Source organism: Simochromis diagramma, unplaced genomic scaffold (assembly GCF_900408965.1).
Source record: "Simochromis diagramma unplaced genomic scaffold, fSimDia1.1 OVJJ01000680.1, whole genome shotgun sequence".
NCBI classification, from domain to species: domain Eukaryota; kingdom Metazoa; phylum Chordata; class Actinopteri; order Cichliformes; family Cichlidae; genus Simochromis; species Simochromis diagramma.
The window spans coordinates 1,873,374-1,889,437 of record NW_024387470.1 but is presented as its reverse complement, the minus strand read 5'-3'; the positions used below and the strand labels follow the sequence as shown (position 1 = coordinate 1,889,437).

The following is a 16,064-nucleotide window of genomic DNA, read 5'->3' as shown; positions in this document are numbered from 1 at the left end:
AAAGACAATACTACAGAGAAAACATAGAAAATCCCCAACAGTCAGATGACCTCCTTCGAGCAAGCACTTTGGCAACAGTGGGAAGGAAGAACTCAATTTTAACAGGAAAAATCCTCTGGCAGAACCAGACTCAGGTAAAGGCGGCCATCTGCTACCGCCGACTGGGGGAAGAAGACAGGACAAACACATCCGGTGGAAGAAAGCCAGAGATTAATAATTACTAGTGATTAAATACAGAGTGGTGTAGAAACACATAAACACTCAGTGCATCATGGGAATCCCCCAGCAACCTAGACCTTTTGCAGCATAACTAAGGGAGGATTCAGGGTCATGTGATCCAGCTCTAACCTCATGCTTTATCACCTTATAATCCTAACAGAGCGCTTCACTCTCTGACTGCAGGCTATGGTTCCTACAGGGTGCTGCTACCTCCCATTATCCAAAGTATAATGGAAGGTAGTAGCACCCACCAACGTCTCTAAACAAACACTTTTAAACAGCAATATGTTAGAAAAAATATATACTTACATCAGTCTTTATTCTTCATAGCTCCCAGAATAAAATAAATTCATGTACTCTCCTCAAATTCTACAGCTCAAATTTGTGGTCTCTCTCTCTCTTTGCCAATCTGCCAAATGAGCTAGTTATGTGCTAGCTCCATTGCTAGCATTAGATTGGGTCCTAATCCCAGAGAAAAAAAAAATTTAAAAATAAAGACATAAATCCAAGGATGAAACTTGTCTTCAACCCAATTGAATGAGCAAAGGTTCTGGGAACACAAACATTCTTGCATGCACACTCACATGTACTAATTTACATTACATTAGGACATGACTCTGTCCTAATTTGTTTTGAGACATATTGCTGCCATCAAATTCAAGAAGGAGCTAATGCTTTAAAAGATTCATTTTCTGTATAACCATTCACTTTTCTGTTTTCTGTTGTAAATAAAACACAGATTTATGAGATTTGCATATCATTGTATCATCCGTCATCTGTCTTTACTGATATTTTACACAGTGTCCGCTAAAATAAGCTGCCTATTTATGTATTAAAGTGCAACTTTATAATGTTTTTTTCTAAACCACAATCTACTGTGGCCACAAGCAGGATATAATTTGTGAAACTGTACACTGTTTCCAGATAATAAACTTGCATAAACTTTTATCCCCACTGGGAATGAAACATTATTTAGCAGAGGCAGGAACGTGTTGACCGGAGAGAGGGAAACCCGTCCGACCCCCCCTAACGAATCCTGGCCACAAGTATCAGTTACAAGACAACAGCAAGAGCAATGTAGTGTTTCTGTGTGTTTTAATTACCTCTGGATTTTGGCGATTTTGGCCTGCTCTTCTTTACAGAGAAGTGGACCAAAATCCCTCCTGAGATGTGAGCAAACCTGTTGACCAACTATAAGAAACGTTTTACTGCTGTGCTTGCCACCAATAGTTTCTCCACCAAGTGCTAAGTGATGTTTCGCTTGGGGATCAAATACTTATTTCATTCAGTGTCATGCAAATCAATTTATAACAATTATGTAATTAGTTTTTGCTGATAATCTGATTCTCTCTCCATTAAAGTTGTACAGGTCACTTGGTGGGGGAAACAAGCTTCTATCCAAACAATTGCAATGCAACTCAGACCGACTGCAGTCAATTTCAGACAGACTGGGGAACTGCTGTCTAATGCAAACAGATGGCCAACACATTGATATCAATCCGAGTTAGTCTGGAGTGCAACTCATCAGTTGCAAGGTTGCAGAGCCATTTTACTATTAAATTTCCATCCTACATCAACTATGCCACTATTTGTGGAGGAATTTCTCAATTTCTGGGTCAAATCTATGAGGTTCTGGCTGGGTGCTGAATGTAGACAGTAACAGATTTGCGGTTTTCATGGATTTATCACACATTGCATATAATTGCCAAATTGACGTGGATCAATCGTAAATTAATGAACACTGATAGTAGACTGTCTTATTGTAATTTGATCACTGTGCTTCTGCATCAGAGTTGGTCACACACCTTCTTCCCACCATAAATAAACCATTTCAAAGGCTACAAGATCACAAGTTTATTGAACAAAGTGGCAATAAGACCCCCATTGTTTGAAGTGTTTGAAGACCCCATTGTGCCGTGGGTCTTCAAATACTGTTTTCCATAGTGTGATCGTACCATTAATGATTTGGTGCTGCAGACCCTGACTTTCTACTAGTTGTCCACTTGATATACTATAACCTCCTGAGAACCAGCCTATTCATTTATGTCCTTTGTAATGGACATTTGTTTTTGGTCTATATCTTTTGACTAATGAAGTCCTGATGTACTAAAAGAAGACATTTCTTCATTTCTTAATGAAGCTTTTATTGTGAATGCATGTTTTGAGCATAGCATAGATATCTACATATTGTAGTTGAACATAGACGTTCTAGCAACCTCCGGCCTTAATATAGAACAAAAATAAAGATAAATATATCACAGCATGAGAAACTAAACCACAAACATAACTGAGAAAGAATATTTTTGGACAAGAACATCTATGCTTGTGAAGGAATGAGGGTTTTTTTTGGTGTACATCTACAGAACATACTGTAGATTGAATCAAAACAGATGAAGTACAATGTCAAACCTTCCTCCTGAAGGTTGTAACGCTTGGCTTAACATCATTGCACATGCTTGCACATGAAGACTTCACACTGTGAGGCATCAAAACCCCCTCTCATGCTCTCTTTGTGTCCAGGCCTGATGGTTTTTGCATCTTTCCTCCTCCGTGCTGCTGTTTCTTCCTATTTTAACACTGCTTTGTGCATATGTGCCGCATATCCAGTACAATTTGTTGATACTATTTCTTTCACATATAATAACTAGTGCATCTAAAACTACAATAAAACTAATAAGCTGTAAAGGAAAAAAAAAGCTACAAGGTGAACAGCTATAGATATAATATCTGTTCAGGTTAAATTCAAGTGTCTCTGTTCATCATACCATATCTACCCCTCCTCCATCTCCTCTAGAGTCTTGATCACGTGAGTCCTGCCCCTGTTCCCCCTGAAGCCTCTGTCACTGACCAGCGCATTAACTGAGAACCAGCTGATTTAATTCTACCCACAGTGCAGGGCCCTCAATCACTGATCCCATGGTCAAAGACAAGGCTTTATCCTGCTGGCAGATTAATCTCAACCCAGATTGGTGAGCTGGGATGTAGCTGTGTGTGCTGGTCTGGGGTCAGTAACACACGCCAGAAATACCGTTGTCCAAAAATAGAAGCAGGGACCTGCAGGCAGGAGATTCTGGCTCATCTGTTATATTAAACAGAGTAAAGCTTTGTTTGGGACAGAAAAAAACAAAAGTCCTCATTTGATATTGTTTATTACATCATTTATTCTGTGTGGAAATGAGAGAAAATACAGGAGTGAAGCAGTCAGGACAGTAGGGTGGAACTCATTGTTTCTAGTTATTATATTTCTCTCTGGTTTTCAGTAATAGGTAATGAATATAGATGCACAAACTCCTCAACGCTTCCTGTGTTGAAAAACAAAACAGTTCAGAGGAATGGGAGAAAAGAAGTAAATAAACATACTCCAACAAAATACATGCGCCAGAAAAAAAATTGACATTTTGCCTCTATAATACTTTAGTTTACGGTGAGCTCAAGTTCAACTCAGTTAGTGAAAGGTGATCTTTCCAAAGGGCATTATTCCAAAAATCAGTCAGAAGTGGTTTGTCCAGGCACACCTTTACAATTTTAAGCCATGTTATTTTTAGAGAGGAGGGGCTTTCTCATGGTAACCTTTCGAAACGAGCTATAATTATTTAGTCTTTTTCTAATTGCACTGTCTTTAACACTTAACATGCCTAATTGCAGGCTGATCTTGTGGTGAATCTGTCAAATGACTTTAAATTAGGGTGCACAAACCCAGAACAAAGTTTTGGAGTCACCCTGTCAAATAAACCAGTTAAGTGACCTTTGCAGTACTACAGATTTACTGTGAGGAAGAGTCGAGAAAGATCTTGTTTTTCTTAATATTCTTTGCTATTAAGTGTCATGTAGAGTAGTTGTTCTGGCTCCTCTGAGTCCATCCTGAGTGGAGTTTCTCCATTGAAGAAGCTCTCCGTACACCTGTCTAGTAATCAAATATGCAGTATACACGGCCGGAGTTTGCAAGATTTCTCTGACAGATCATGGTCGTCATTATTAATTCCATAATTAACCAAACTTGGATATCCACCAACTGCCCACAAACAATCTCTAAGTTTCCATTCACTCTTAACTATACTAATAACTAATAAAACTAATGACTATCACAGGTGGACCATATTCTCCTCTTCGACTCCTGGTAATTCTTTACCTCTTCTTTGACAGGGCTCCCATATGCAAACCTGTAGTGCTGCTAAATCTCCCTGCCAACTGCTCTCTATCAGTAAACCATTCACTTCTTAACTATGACTACTTTAAACTTGCCAAGTGTTGCCTGGGTTTGCTCTTTGGATCCACCTTTTGGCAAAGCATGACACCAGAACTGTTACAAACATTCAGATCTTCACTGCAGCTTCTACCAAGAAAGAAAAGGACAGGAATTATATCAGTTTATTAGTGTTTCTGTACTTTTTCGCTCCTTGACATATACACACTTTGTCTTGAGTGACTCATATGTGTGACTGTAGATTGAGGTGCAGTACATGGAGTCTGTAGAGGGTTGATTCTGGATGCATAGGCATAAATAGTGACAAAATGGAGACACTGAGGAAATGTCAGATTATCATTTACCATCTGCCACACTGTAAAAAAAATTGTAATATAAAAGTATGTTACTGTGTATTTTACAGTTTTGTACTGTTCTTCTAGAATATCATTAAATTCACATAAATAGACTGTGATTTAACATTTCAAATGTAAATCAACGTAAAATCACTGTAAATGTAATAAAACATAATTTTCTTGTTTTTTAAATGTATCTGTCTGTACATATGCATATTTAGATTGTTAAAATACATTCACAAATGTATCATAATTTCACAAATATTTGTCCGTTATTTGAAAGATTGAACTGTTAAATTCAAATGTAATGCTATGGAAAAATATATGAAATGATTCGTATAAACTTTTTTTACATCAAATAATAATAATTATTATTGTTATTTAGGGCGATGGTGGCTCAAGAGTTGGCAGTTCGCCTTGTAATCAGAAGGTTGCCGTTTCGAGCCCCAGCTCGGACACTCTCGGTCATTTTGTCCTTGGGCAAGACACTTCACCTACCACCTACTGGTGATGGCCAGAGGGGAATTATAAAGTAGAATTGTAAAGCGCTTTGAGGGTCTCAAAGAGCGCTATATGAATGCAATCCATTATTATTTAAACCAACTGTTAACTATTTCTGTACATTTAAGTATTATTATTCATATTGCCGCATTCATTGACCTTGTTTATAGGTAATTTCATTGTTTGATCACATTAAAAGACAGAGAGACTCAAGAGGAGCTTCTATCCCCAAGCCATCCGTGCCCTAAACACACACACCCGCCCTCTCACATCATCTATAATTGACTGAGACAGGACTCTTCCAGACACTAAACCAAGGCACAATGTACATTTCAATTCCTTTAATTTTAAATATGTTTATATTGTCTATCCTGTAAAATAGTCAGATATCTATTCATATTAATGTACAGAATTCACCTGCTTGCTGCTACTACTGCACATTCACCCACTGTATATACTATATGTGTATATATATATATATATATAATGTTCTTCCTCTACACCCCCCCCCCCCCCCCCCAATTTTTGCACATGTCGAGGAGCGTGTCAGGCTACATTTCACTGTGTGTTATACTTGTATAACTATGCATGTGACAAATAATAAAGAACCTTGAACCTTGAACCTAAAATGTACCTAATTTAATGTTTAAAAGCACTTGAAAAAGGCAAAATCCCATGTAAAATTAGGGCAACAAACTGTATTATCATTACTGAAAATAACCGTATTTTCATGAGAAAGTTATTTTCTGTTATTTTCTGGTATTATTTTGGTGCTCCAGCTGCCGGAATATTACTGGTTTTTTTAGGATTTTTTTTTTAACGGTGCAGGGGAAATCTGGGGAAGGTAGCCTATAGGGACTTCATGATGAGTCCTCATTTGGGCCTGTGTGCATGTTATTGTTGCTGCTATTGTCCGTGTATACAGTTAGCTCACAATGGCAGACCTCAGCTGTCCACACACTCCTTGTGCAAGCGAGCGCATGTTGAGCCGCTAGTGCTCCATCTTGCATGTTCAGAGATTGATATTTGGGCTGAACTACAGTGTTTCTAATTTAATGGCTATAGTATACATATACCTGATATTCCTTATTAGAAGCAACATCTCTCAGACCCACTTGGACTGAGTGCAATCGCTCTGAAACAGACTGGAGAAGGTCCACAATTCATTGCCCTCTAATAAACACAGACTGTAAACAGATTGTAGTCACTCGGAGTCAGTCTGTAGTCTCCATTTAATACTGCAACACAGAAACCAGAATGATTAAAGTTTCTGGCAGGTTATTTACTGTAAAATGTGCTAAATGTAACAATGAATAGTATGTTTTATACATGATAGTTGCTGCTAAATGGACCATTTTAATGAAAGGAAACTTCAGTTCACTCTCAAATCTTTAATGATATAACAGCTTGTGGCTTAATATATGTACATATATTTAGGGCTGTCTTTGAAATTGCCTAAATTGCCTCTCAAAATACAAAATGTAGTTGAAATATTAATCCTAAAATGAAAATCATCTAAGTTTACCATGCACCCTTACACTGAGGTCATTGCCAGCTGTCTGTATTGTTAAGACTTTTGCTGAAGTGTTTGTACATACATTATTCATAGTGTGAAGTGGCTGTAGCTCAGGAGGTAGAGCACGCCATCTACTTATGGAAGGTTGCTGGTTCAATGCTTGGCTGTTCCAGTCTGCATGCCAAGTATCCTTGGGCAAGATACTAACCATTGGATGTCCATGAATGTTAGATAGAAAGAATAGAAAAGAAATATGGGTGTGAATGAGGCAAGTTGTATAAAGCACTGTAACTGCTTAGGAAGAATAGAAAAGTGTGATATAATAACCAGTCCATTTACCAAGTATAGAGCATTTCATCCCTAACAACATGGCAAAACAACTTTTTCTCTGCATTGCTCTTGCCTTAATTAGAGGGCAATAATATATCTGAAATTCATTCTATCAAAAGCCTTCACTCCACAAAATGCAAAGATAACAGATAATGGCATATGATAATTATTCCTCCTTTGCATATATAAGTAAACATGAAATTTCAGACTTAAAATGACAAAAAGTAACTGTCTTAGTCTAAATGATTAACTTAACTCTCCAGCCCTGTCTCCAGTTCAGTAACTTCAAATATATACTTCACATATTCATAGTTTTTTCCATGTCTAATTCATTAAAAGTTTTTCCTTGACCTTAAACAGGGTGTAAAAACTGCCTTCCTGCGTCACAGTCTGCAAAGATATTCTAACCATATAATGGTCAACATGGTGAGATATTTTGGAGCCAATGGGCAGCATTGCTGCCATTTTAAAATGTCCATGAAAAACTTCAAATTTTCTCTGTCAACAACTTATTATGCTATTGTCCTTTTTTTTGGTGTAGTGTATTGAATTAGATGATTGAAGTCTGAAGCAACAAGGTATATTGGCCGTTTATTTATTTAGCAAACAGGGGCCTCAGTGGCATGCAGAAGCCACAACAGCCTGAGGGCCCTAACAAAGAAAAATAGACCGAACACAAATTTCTCTACTTTTTGTGCTAAGTTTATTTTTTTGGTCAAATACTATTGTGTGAAGACTACCAAAATGCTTGTTGATACTGAATAATTCGATGACTTGCACATTCATAGGGAACATCTAGTAAAACACATATGATCTAGGAGCTAAAGACAAGACTCCTAATAAAAAGAGAGAGACATAGAGTGATAAGACGCAGAGTCAGAGGAATAAGAGAAAGTGACAAGGAGATAGAAAATTTATCGCTACGACCACTTTTCTACTACTAGCAAGCCACAGAAGTTGTCTCCTTTTTTTTTGTCTCCAGAGCATATGTTAAAAACACCACATTCACATTTCAGTGTTTTCAGTGAATATTAAAAGCACAGTGAACACTCAAAAGTGTGTTTTTTTATTTGTCAAGGTCAGAGCTATTTATAGAAGGGTGTTACCAGAAAAGCACTACTCTGTGTCCATTATCACCAGGCCTTGTTTCTTCCACTCTACACTGAGTGTGTGCTCTTGCTCCAGTTCCCAAGAAACTGGGCTTGGGGAAGGTGTGGGTGGGTTAGCGTTTACATGATTTAAAGCGTACACACAATAAGGCGATCTTCTTAAAGGTGTAACTGAAAATGGTGTACTCTGGCATTCCATAGATGAATGTGCTCCTTCTAAATTGCAATTGGCTGTCGGTTGTTGCCATGGCAACAGTGACTGGATGTCAGCCTTAATGCTGAGTTTTCCTGTGTGTTTATTTCAAGACACATCGTCTCACTAGGCTGATAGCAGGAGAGGCAGAGAATTGTTGCATTTAGGGCAACAGGGAAGTGCTACACCTGTGAATTTGTAGGAAGATAATATTAAAAATGTGCATGCTACATACAAATTGTTGGTTCTTATTTTTTTAATGCTGAGTAATCACCTTTGCCTCTGTGTGTCTCCTGTAGAGAACTGATGAAGAGGCAATAGTGGACCGCGGGGGCACACGCTCCATGCTCACCACCAATTTTGAGAAGGAAGAACTAGAAGGTAACATCACTAAGTGATACTGAACATTTGCTTGATACAACAGAGGCCAAAATATTAAAATGTTTATTCCCAGGTGACTCAAAAACTGCTCACACCAACATTTTCCATATCACTGATCAATTATATCTGTCATTTTCATGTGTTATATAATATCAATGTAATATATAAAAGCTACAACATAGCAGTGTTAATCATAGCAGAGCCTAGGAACACCAGAAAAGCCGTATATAATATCAGTCCACCTGTCTAAGTCATTGCAAATGGATGTTGGATTTTGATGTGCGTGCTGCTGCATCAAAGAGCACAAGGTCTTTTCTCTGCACATCTGCTTGCATCAGCATTTCAGATGACATAAAAGAGACAGAGGTGCAATTTCTGCACCAAACAGCATCCTGAATAGACAACAAAGTTCAAAGGGTTACAAAAGGGTTTCCTTTTTGTAAAAGTGGACTTAATTTTTGTTTAAAAAGAAAAACCTTAATAAATCCACAGGGAAATATCAGCAAATAAGAAAACATCTTAAAAATGCAAAAAGATCAGTACTCCATGACAATCATATAATGTAAGCAGAACAAACCTTGGGTTTAGTCCAAGAGGATCTGGAACAGGCTCTCTGTTATGATATGTTTAAAAGTCATTAACTTTATAGTGCTAAGTAGCATCCCATGTTAAGACAAAGACTAACCTGACTATGTTAACAACAATGAGAGAATTGAATGTTGACTCACCAGTTTTAGTAATACAATTGTCCCCATATCTATTTTTGAATTTATTACCCTTATTATTTGACATTTTTCTTCTGCTCTTGCACTTGACGAAGGCGGTCGCACTTTTCTCCTCTCCGCCTCTCCCTTAGCTTCTCTGCTTAGCCTCTTATGTCCTTGTCTAGTCTCGTGTTTTTTTGTATTACTCTTCCCTGGAACACTCTCTCACAGTCTGTTCTCTAAAACCTAAAAGAGGAATTATGGATTTGATCAATTGGTCCCTAAATGCAATTGACACCCCTTTCTCAACGAGAAGTTTGGGCTTGGGTGAGCCTGAGTGCTGAAGATATCTACCTATTCGGAACCATGGTAACAGGGTTCTGGCTGATCGGAGCTGGCTTGGCCCTAACTTATCGAAGAATTAAGAAAGCGGAACCGGCTGTTTTTTTGTTTCCCGTTCTCATGCTGTCCTCCCAGGAGCCCAGCATGAGTAGAGGTCTCTTTTTTTTCCTCTTGTACTTTCCCATTGTAGTGTATATTTCAGTGTTTTTTTTTCTGTAATGCTACCAATCTCCGACCTGTATCCACATGTGATGTCTGTGTCGTGTGTGTAAGGTTGGGGGGGGGGGTCCTATTTCACTGCAGGGCAACCTGCACGTGGCGAATAAAGCCTTGATTGATTAAAGGTAGTGAACATTACTCATACTAACATGCTAAACCTGTAATTTTGCAATACAAGTGTAATTAAAAAAAAAACCCAAAACAACCCTGATGTATTTACATGTTTAGTAAGATGACCAAAGACAATTTAAACTAGGTGAAAATAGGCAAAATAATGTGGGTACATGAAGTAATTTTAGAAAGCAGCATACAAGACAAAGGCCTGTTAAGAGGCAAATGGTGAAAATAAATGTACATTCATACCGAGAGCATTAAAGAGTTTTCTGTGCAATAGTCAAACAATAGAAAGCTTTGGTACACTCAAAAGATGAGTTATTACTGAAGCAGAATTGGTTCCTCGTCAGCAGCCACAGAATTTTTGTTACCAGGCAACGTGGACCTAGGTAGCTGGCAGAAATGTCAGTCTTTTATTCTGACACTCTGTCAGTGAGGCAGTACTTTCATCTCAAGGACCCGCGTCTCTGGATGATGGTTTCCATAATTACTTTATTCTTGTCTGTTGCTGTGGTAACACAGACTCTTCAAAAAGCAGGAAAAGAAGATCCTCTGAAGTTATGTCACTGCATAACTCCTCCTACTAGATTAGTTCTAGGAGAGTTAATTATGTGTATTACATCACTGTTAATAGATCCAATTCAAATACAAAATTGAACAATATCTCAATAGAAAGTATTCCCTTAATGTGTTAAGTATGACCCCTATTCTAAAAAATTGGAATGTTGTGTGAAATGTAAATAAAAAAATATGAAAATATGAAAAGAATAATATGAGCTTGTTTTGAATTTAAATTTGAATTTGTTTGCAGCAACATGTTACAAAAATATTCTTTCAACAAGAGTCGTAAACATTTGGGAACTAAAGAGATCATCAGTTGGACCTTTTGAGGAGGAATGTTATCTCATTCCCGTCTGACATTCTAGGACTCTAGCTGCTCAACAGTCGTGGGTCTTCTGTCATATTTTTGAAAGGTCCGGACTGCAGGCAGGCAATTCAAATCCTGGGCTCTTCAACAATGAAGCTACGCTGTTGTAAAAGGTACAGCGTGCGGTTTAGCATTATCCCTCTGAAATATGTGAGGCCTTTCCTGAAAAAGATCTTGACTACACCAGAGAAGAGCGGTGACGTTTCTGTTCACATGTTACTTCTTCTTTGGATAACAAAGCTTGTGGATAACATGGTGGACTGTTTTCATGAACAGCGATTTCTAGAAGTGATCTTGAGTCTATGTAGATATTTCCATGACATAATCATGGCTGTGTTTAATGCAGTGCCGCTTTAGGTTGAGAAGATCATGAGCATCCAATATTGACTTATTAGAGTGTCCCTTACACACAGAGACTTCTCTAGAGTCTCAGAATCTCTTGAGTATATGATATGCTCTATATGGTGACATAGTCACAGCCTTTGCTGTTGATGAGCATTATTCTGAAAGCTCTAGATTTTTATAGAGTGGTAAATCTCTTCCACTTTTACTTAAGAGAAGCTCAGTTAACTTAATTAGGTGCAAAATGTTCCTCCGGTTATTTCTTTATCACCGCTTACTTTTTGTAATCTTTTGTTGCCCGGTCCCAACATTTTTGAGACATGTTTGCTGACATTAAATTCAAAATCAGGATGATATAATTTCTCTAACTGTTCAAAGTCAAGGAGAAATTTCGCCACCACCTTCTCCTTTTTCACAAGGGAAACATGGTCTTTTGATAAGCTGATGTCCTCAGTAATCTCTTTCATCGCTCAGGAGCTGTTGAGGATGGAGGACTTTCAGCACTGGGTATCTCACCTGCAGCTGGATGTGAGATGTCTTCTCAGATGTATGCCTGATAGGTCTCTGTGAGTGGGGAGACCCAGAAGTGTTCGCTGTTGGTGACCACTTGGATGTGGTTGTTATGAGGAAAACTCTGACAACAGGTGCTTCATTGACTGGGTAGGGGGGTATTTTCAAGAGAAGGACCATAAATGGCACTTGGCCTGAGTTGCTCCTTCAAACAAATATGTGGAGGACAGTTTTTCTGGCTTTGAGCTATTTCTTGCTGCTTCTGAAAATTGTAATGTCTTGTTAAGGACGTCAATGCAACAGCAGTGGTGTATATAAACTGTCAGGGAGGCTTTCTCTCGGTGACATTACACAAGTTGGCTCACAGCCTGATTATGTAGAGCAGCAAACAACTCCTCTCATTAAGTGTGACGCATGTTCCTGGTGTGTTGAACACTGGAGCGAATTTGCTCTCCAGAGGTTCTCTACTCTACAGGGAGTGGTGACTCAATCCCAAAATAGTTTACCAGCTGTGGGACAAGTTTGGTCAGGCGTCCGTAAATCTGTTTGCATCATGCAATGAATTATTTTCTATAAGAAACGAGGGCGAGGACACAAAATCTCACCTCACCCATGGCTGAATGTGCTGCTACATGTGTTTCTCCCTTTCAACCTCAGGGAGCAGTGACTGTCTCTGATTTTAATTGCTTCTCATTGACCCAACAGGTCATGGATGACCATCCATGGCCTGTTGGGTCAATGAGAAGCAATGAGCCTGTCTGCTCCACAACCAGCAGTGGCCACTGCCTTTGTGACTCAATCCCAAGAGGGTTGAGGGACTTAGCGTCACAGAGACATAGGCAGCTTTTTCAACCACATCCAATGCAGTTAGTTCTCAGGGCCTGGCATGTGAAAACTTGAATTTGAATGAGTCTGTTCTTCTTCTGTGGGTCATTGAGACCATTCAGAGTGCAACAGCTCTTTCCACATGTTCACTTTATGGTGTGTATCTTAGATATGGTATTCAGATAGTAACATCATTCCTTATTAGTGCTCAGTTCCAAAGCTGTTATGCTTCCTTCAGGATTTGCTAGATAAGAGAATAGCATTTTCTACTCTTAAAATGTATTTGGCTGCAATTTCAGCCTGTCGTGTTGGCTTTGGTTCTGCACCAATTGGTCAGAATTCTCAGATAAGGAGGTTTATGAAGGGAGGCCACTAGCTGAGGCCTCCTGCCAAGCCGGTTTTTACCTTGTGCGATTTACTGACAGTTTTAGAGGCACTTTTAGAGCTGCCTTTTGAGCCTTTAGAATGTCTTTACTTAAAGGAACTTTCACTCGAAACACTCCTATTGCTGTCTAGCTAAAATCCGATGTTTCTGTATCCTATGCCTGCCTTCGTGTTTAAGAATAGGGAGTCTACCTATAGCTGTCCCACACTGGAGCTTTTAACTTTTCATCTCCTGTTTTTTGCTGATGAGAGCCAGACGTGGCTTAATTCACTTTGCAGTGTCTGAGCTTAAAAATGTAACCAGAACTAAAAGGTTTAGGAAAAGCAACAAACTCCTTCCTGGGATGCTTCTTACAGAAGGAATCGTGTGTCCCTCCAGTGGTTGCCACACTGGGTGAGTGCCAGGGACTGCAGCCTCCTGTGTACCTGCATGCACATTACACCAGGAGAATACCAAAGGCTAGGTCACGCACCTTTTTTAAGAGTGTTTCTGTTGGGGACATCCATACAACTGCTAGCTGGGCAACCCCACACACATGATTTAGGTTTTATTGCATTGATGTTACCGCACCCTTGTCACACTTAGCATGTTTACTATTATTAGCTGCATGCTGACTTTAGTCTTGTTGACTTTACTCTGCAATATTCTATATTGCATAAAATTTGGAGCAACACTGAAAGGAGTTCCCAGAAATACTTGTTTCATGTTTGATTAACATTTGATATGAAATTATAGCAAGCAGCTGCTTTAGGAAGTTACTGACATTAGGAATATATTCTGTAAATGTATATTTTACAGAATTTTGAATATAAATATATTTGAAATAATCAGCTATTTTAGCTATTTTAAATAGTCTCCAGTTGGCATCAAAAACTGAGATATATATAAAGACTATCTCTAATCAAAGAAATATGGAGGCCTTCAAATAAATATTTTTTTAAAACTTTGCAATGTCAACAAGTATAAGAGGTTGCCACACATGACATGAATAAACTGAGAACATAAACTGTACTGCTTCTTCAGAGGCCAAGGCAGTTGTATGATAAGACTGCAAAACCCAGCAAAAGCCAATCAGAATTACTTTTGTCAGTAGTCATGTAATCCTACACATACATGAATACACACCCATGGACTTGAGGATGTGGACGCTAAAACACAGCATGTCACACAGCTGAGTGAATTCAGGCTGAGGCTGACTGAAAGCCAGTGAGATGTGGCAACAGAAGAAAAGGAAAAGAAACATCCTATGACATCAGCAGTAGTTTAGGCCTGGAGGACAAGTGCTATTTTTGTAAAGTCCTTCACTTGTGAGACTTGCTCATGAACTCTAAAGCTCTCTTGCTTTCCTGTTATGTGTTCCTCAGCTGCCTAGGTCCTGTCTGTTCATATATGAAATTTCCTGCATATGCACAGTCATTCTCTCCTCGGCTTCTGACATGCATAATTCAGTCAATGCTGAGAGCAGTTTGCATCTGCAACAGTACATGCTCTGTTAAGAAGATAGCCTCCAAACTACAAATCTATTCTGACCTGTCGTTCATTTTCTCATCGCATCCTCTGAGATCTAATTTTTTCTCTGGATTCCTATTGGTGCAGGGTGTGTACTCTGAAATGATCTGCTACTGTGCTCCTAGATGATTCATCTTTTGTCTTTTCATTGCTTAAATCTGATTAGTATGCTGTGATGAGATTAGGTATGTATCCAAGCAAGTGAAAACAATTCAAGGCAATCACTGGGATATTTTTATCTGACAAAATATACAATATACAGTACCGAAAATATACAGTACCGAGTTTTTCTGATAATCAATCAGATATGTATAGGAAGTGTATTCACACTTCAACTGTACATTGCAAATATAATAATAAATAATCTTTCCTCCTATATTAAAAAATACACATATCCTGAGGATTTAAAATACTTGAGAGAACTTACTCATGCTAGCATTACTGGGAATTACTTGTACAGTTTTGGGGAATGTGTTGAAATGTATGACTGTGATGCACACAGTTTTCACATGAACACTAATTTCAAATGCATACTTTCACTTTAATTCAGCATGTATAGTGTTACAAACAAAGTGATATATTTAATGGTTGCTAATGATAAATTATTTATGAATGAACCTTTTTTACAGTGGTATGCAAAATGAGTTTGATCTTTTCCTCTAAAGGTGAATGCCAACAAGAGTGTTGTTTTTTCAGTAAAGTAGACATGTAAATTTGTACAAAAGTGCTAGTGCCTTTGATGGGTTGATGAAAACAGTATAACCTACCACTTTCCCTTGTGTCATCTTTCTGGTGAGAAAAAAATGACTTAAAGTGATGCTCCTTTGACGCACCCTATTTTGTGGCTCCCTAGCATCAAATTTCATGGGGTATATCCATTTGGTGTCACATTATGCCGGACAATGTGGCGCCTCATACGGTGGTGAAGCCAGATAAAGAGAACAGCGTGTGCAGAAGTATTGTCTGTGTCCGGACACAGAGCTGAGAGCCGGCAGGAAGGCAGCAGCGGCCAGGCAGCTCGATTGCAATAAAAGAGGAGAAAGTCAGCTCGCATTATCTTCTCACTGACCCTGCGGATGCACACGTACATACACATGGACATTAGAAAAAAGCCTTTGTGCTACATTGTACAATATCCTTTCACAATCTCCCTTTCATTATCTGTTCTGTATTTATTTGATGAAAGTAAGTAATTACAAAGATATTATAATGTCAAAATCATTTCAACTTGTGCAAAGATGACCAAAGACCCTAGAGGTAGTAGTTCATTAAATAATGTCTTTGTGGTTTTTATCTAACAGACAATGGCATTTACTTCTCTATATTACTGGGCAAGTTGAGCATTGTTATTTTTATTTATGTGCAAGCTACAAGCTATGATAGCTTGTTTTTATTATT

General features: G+C 38.5%; 1 protein-coding gene across 3 annotated transcripts in view; it reads left to right on the top strand.

Moving 5' to 3' along the window:
- Positions 1-16,064, top strand: part of LOC120723484 (sodium-driven chloride bicarbonate exchanger-like) — a 63,234-nt gene that overhangs the window by 14,670 nt on the left and 32,500 nt on the right. For all 3 annotated transcript variants that reach the window (XM_040014956.1, XM_040014955.1, XM_040014954.1), the window contains exon 3: positions 8,707-8,788. In XM_040014956.1, coding sequence (XP_039870890.1) covers positions 8,707-8,788 — 82 coding nt within the window. The remainder of the gene's footprint in view (positions 1-8,706; positions 8,789-16,064) is intronic.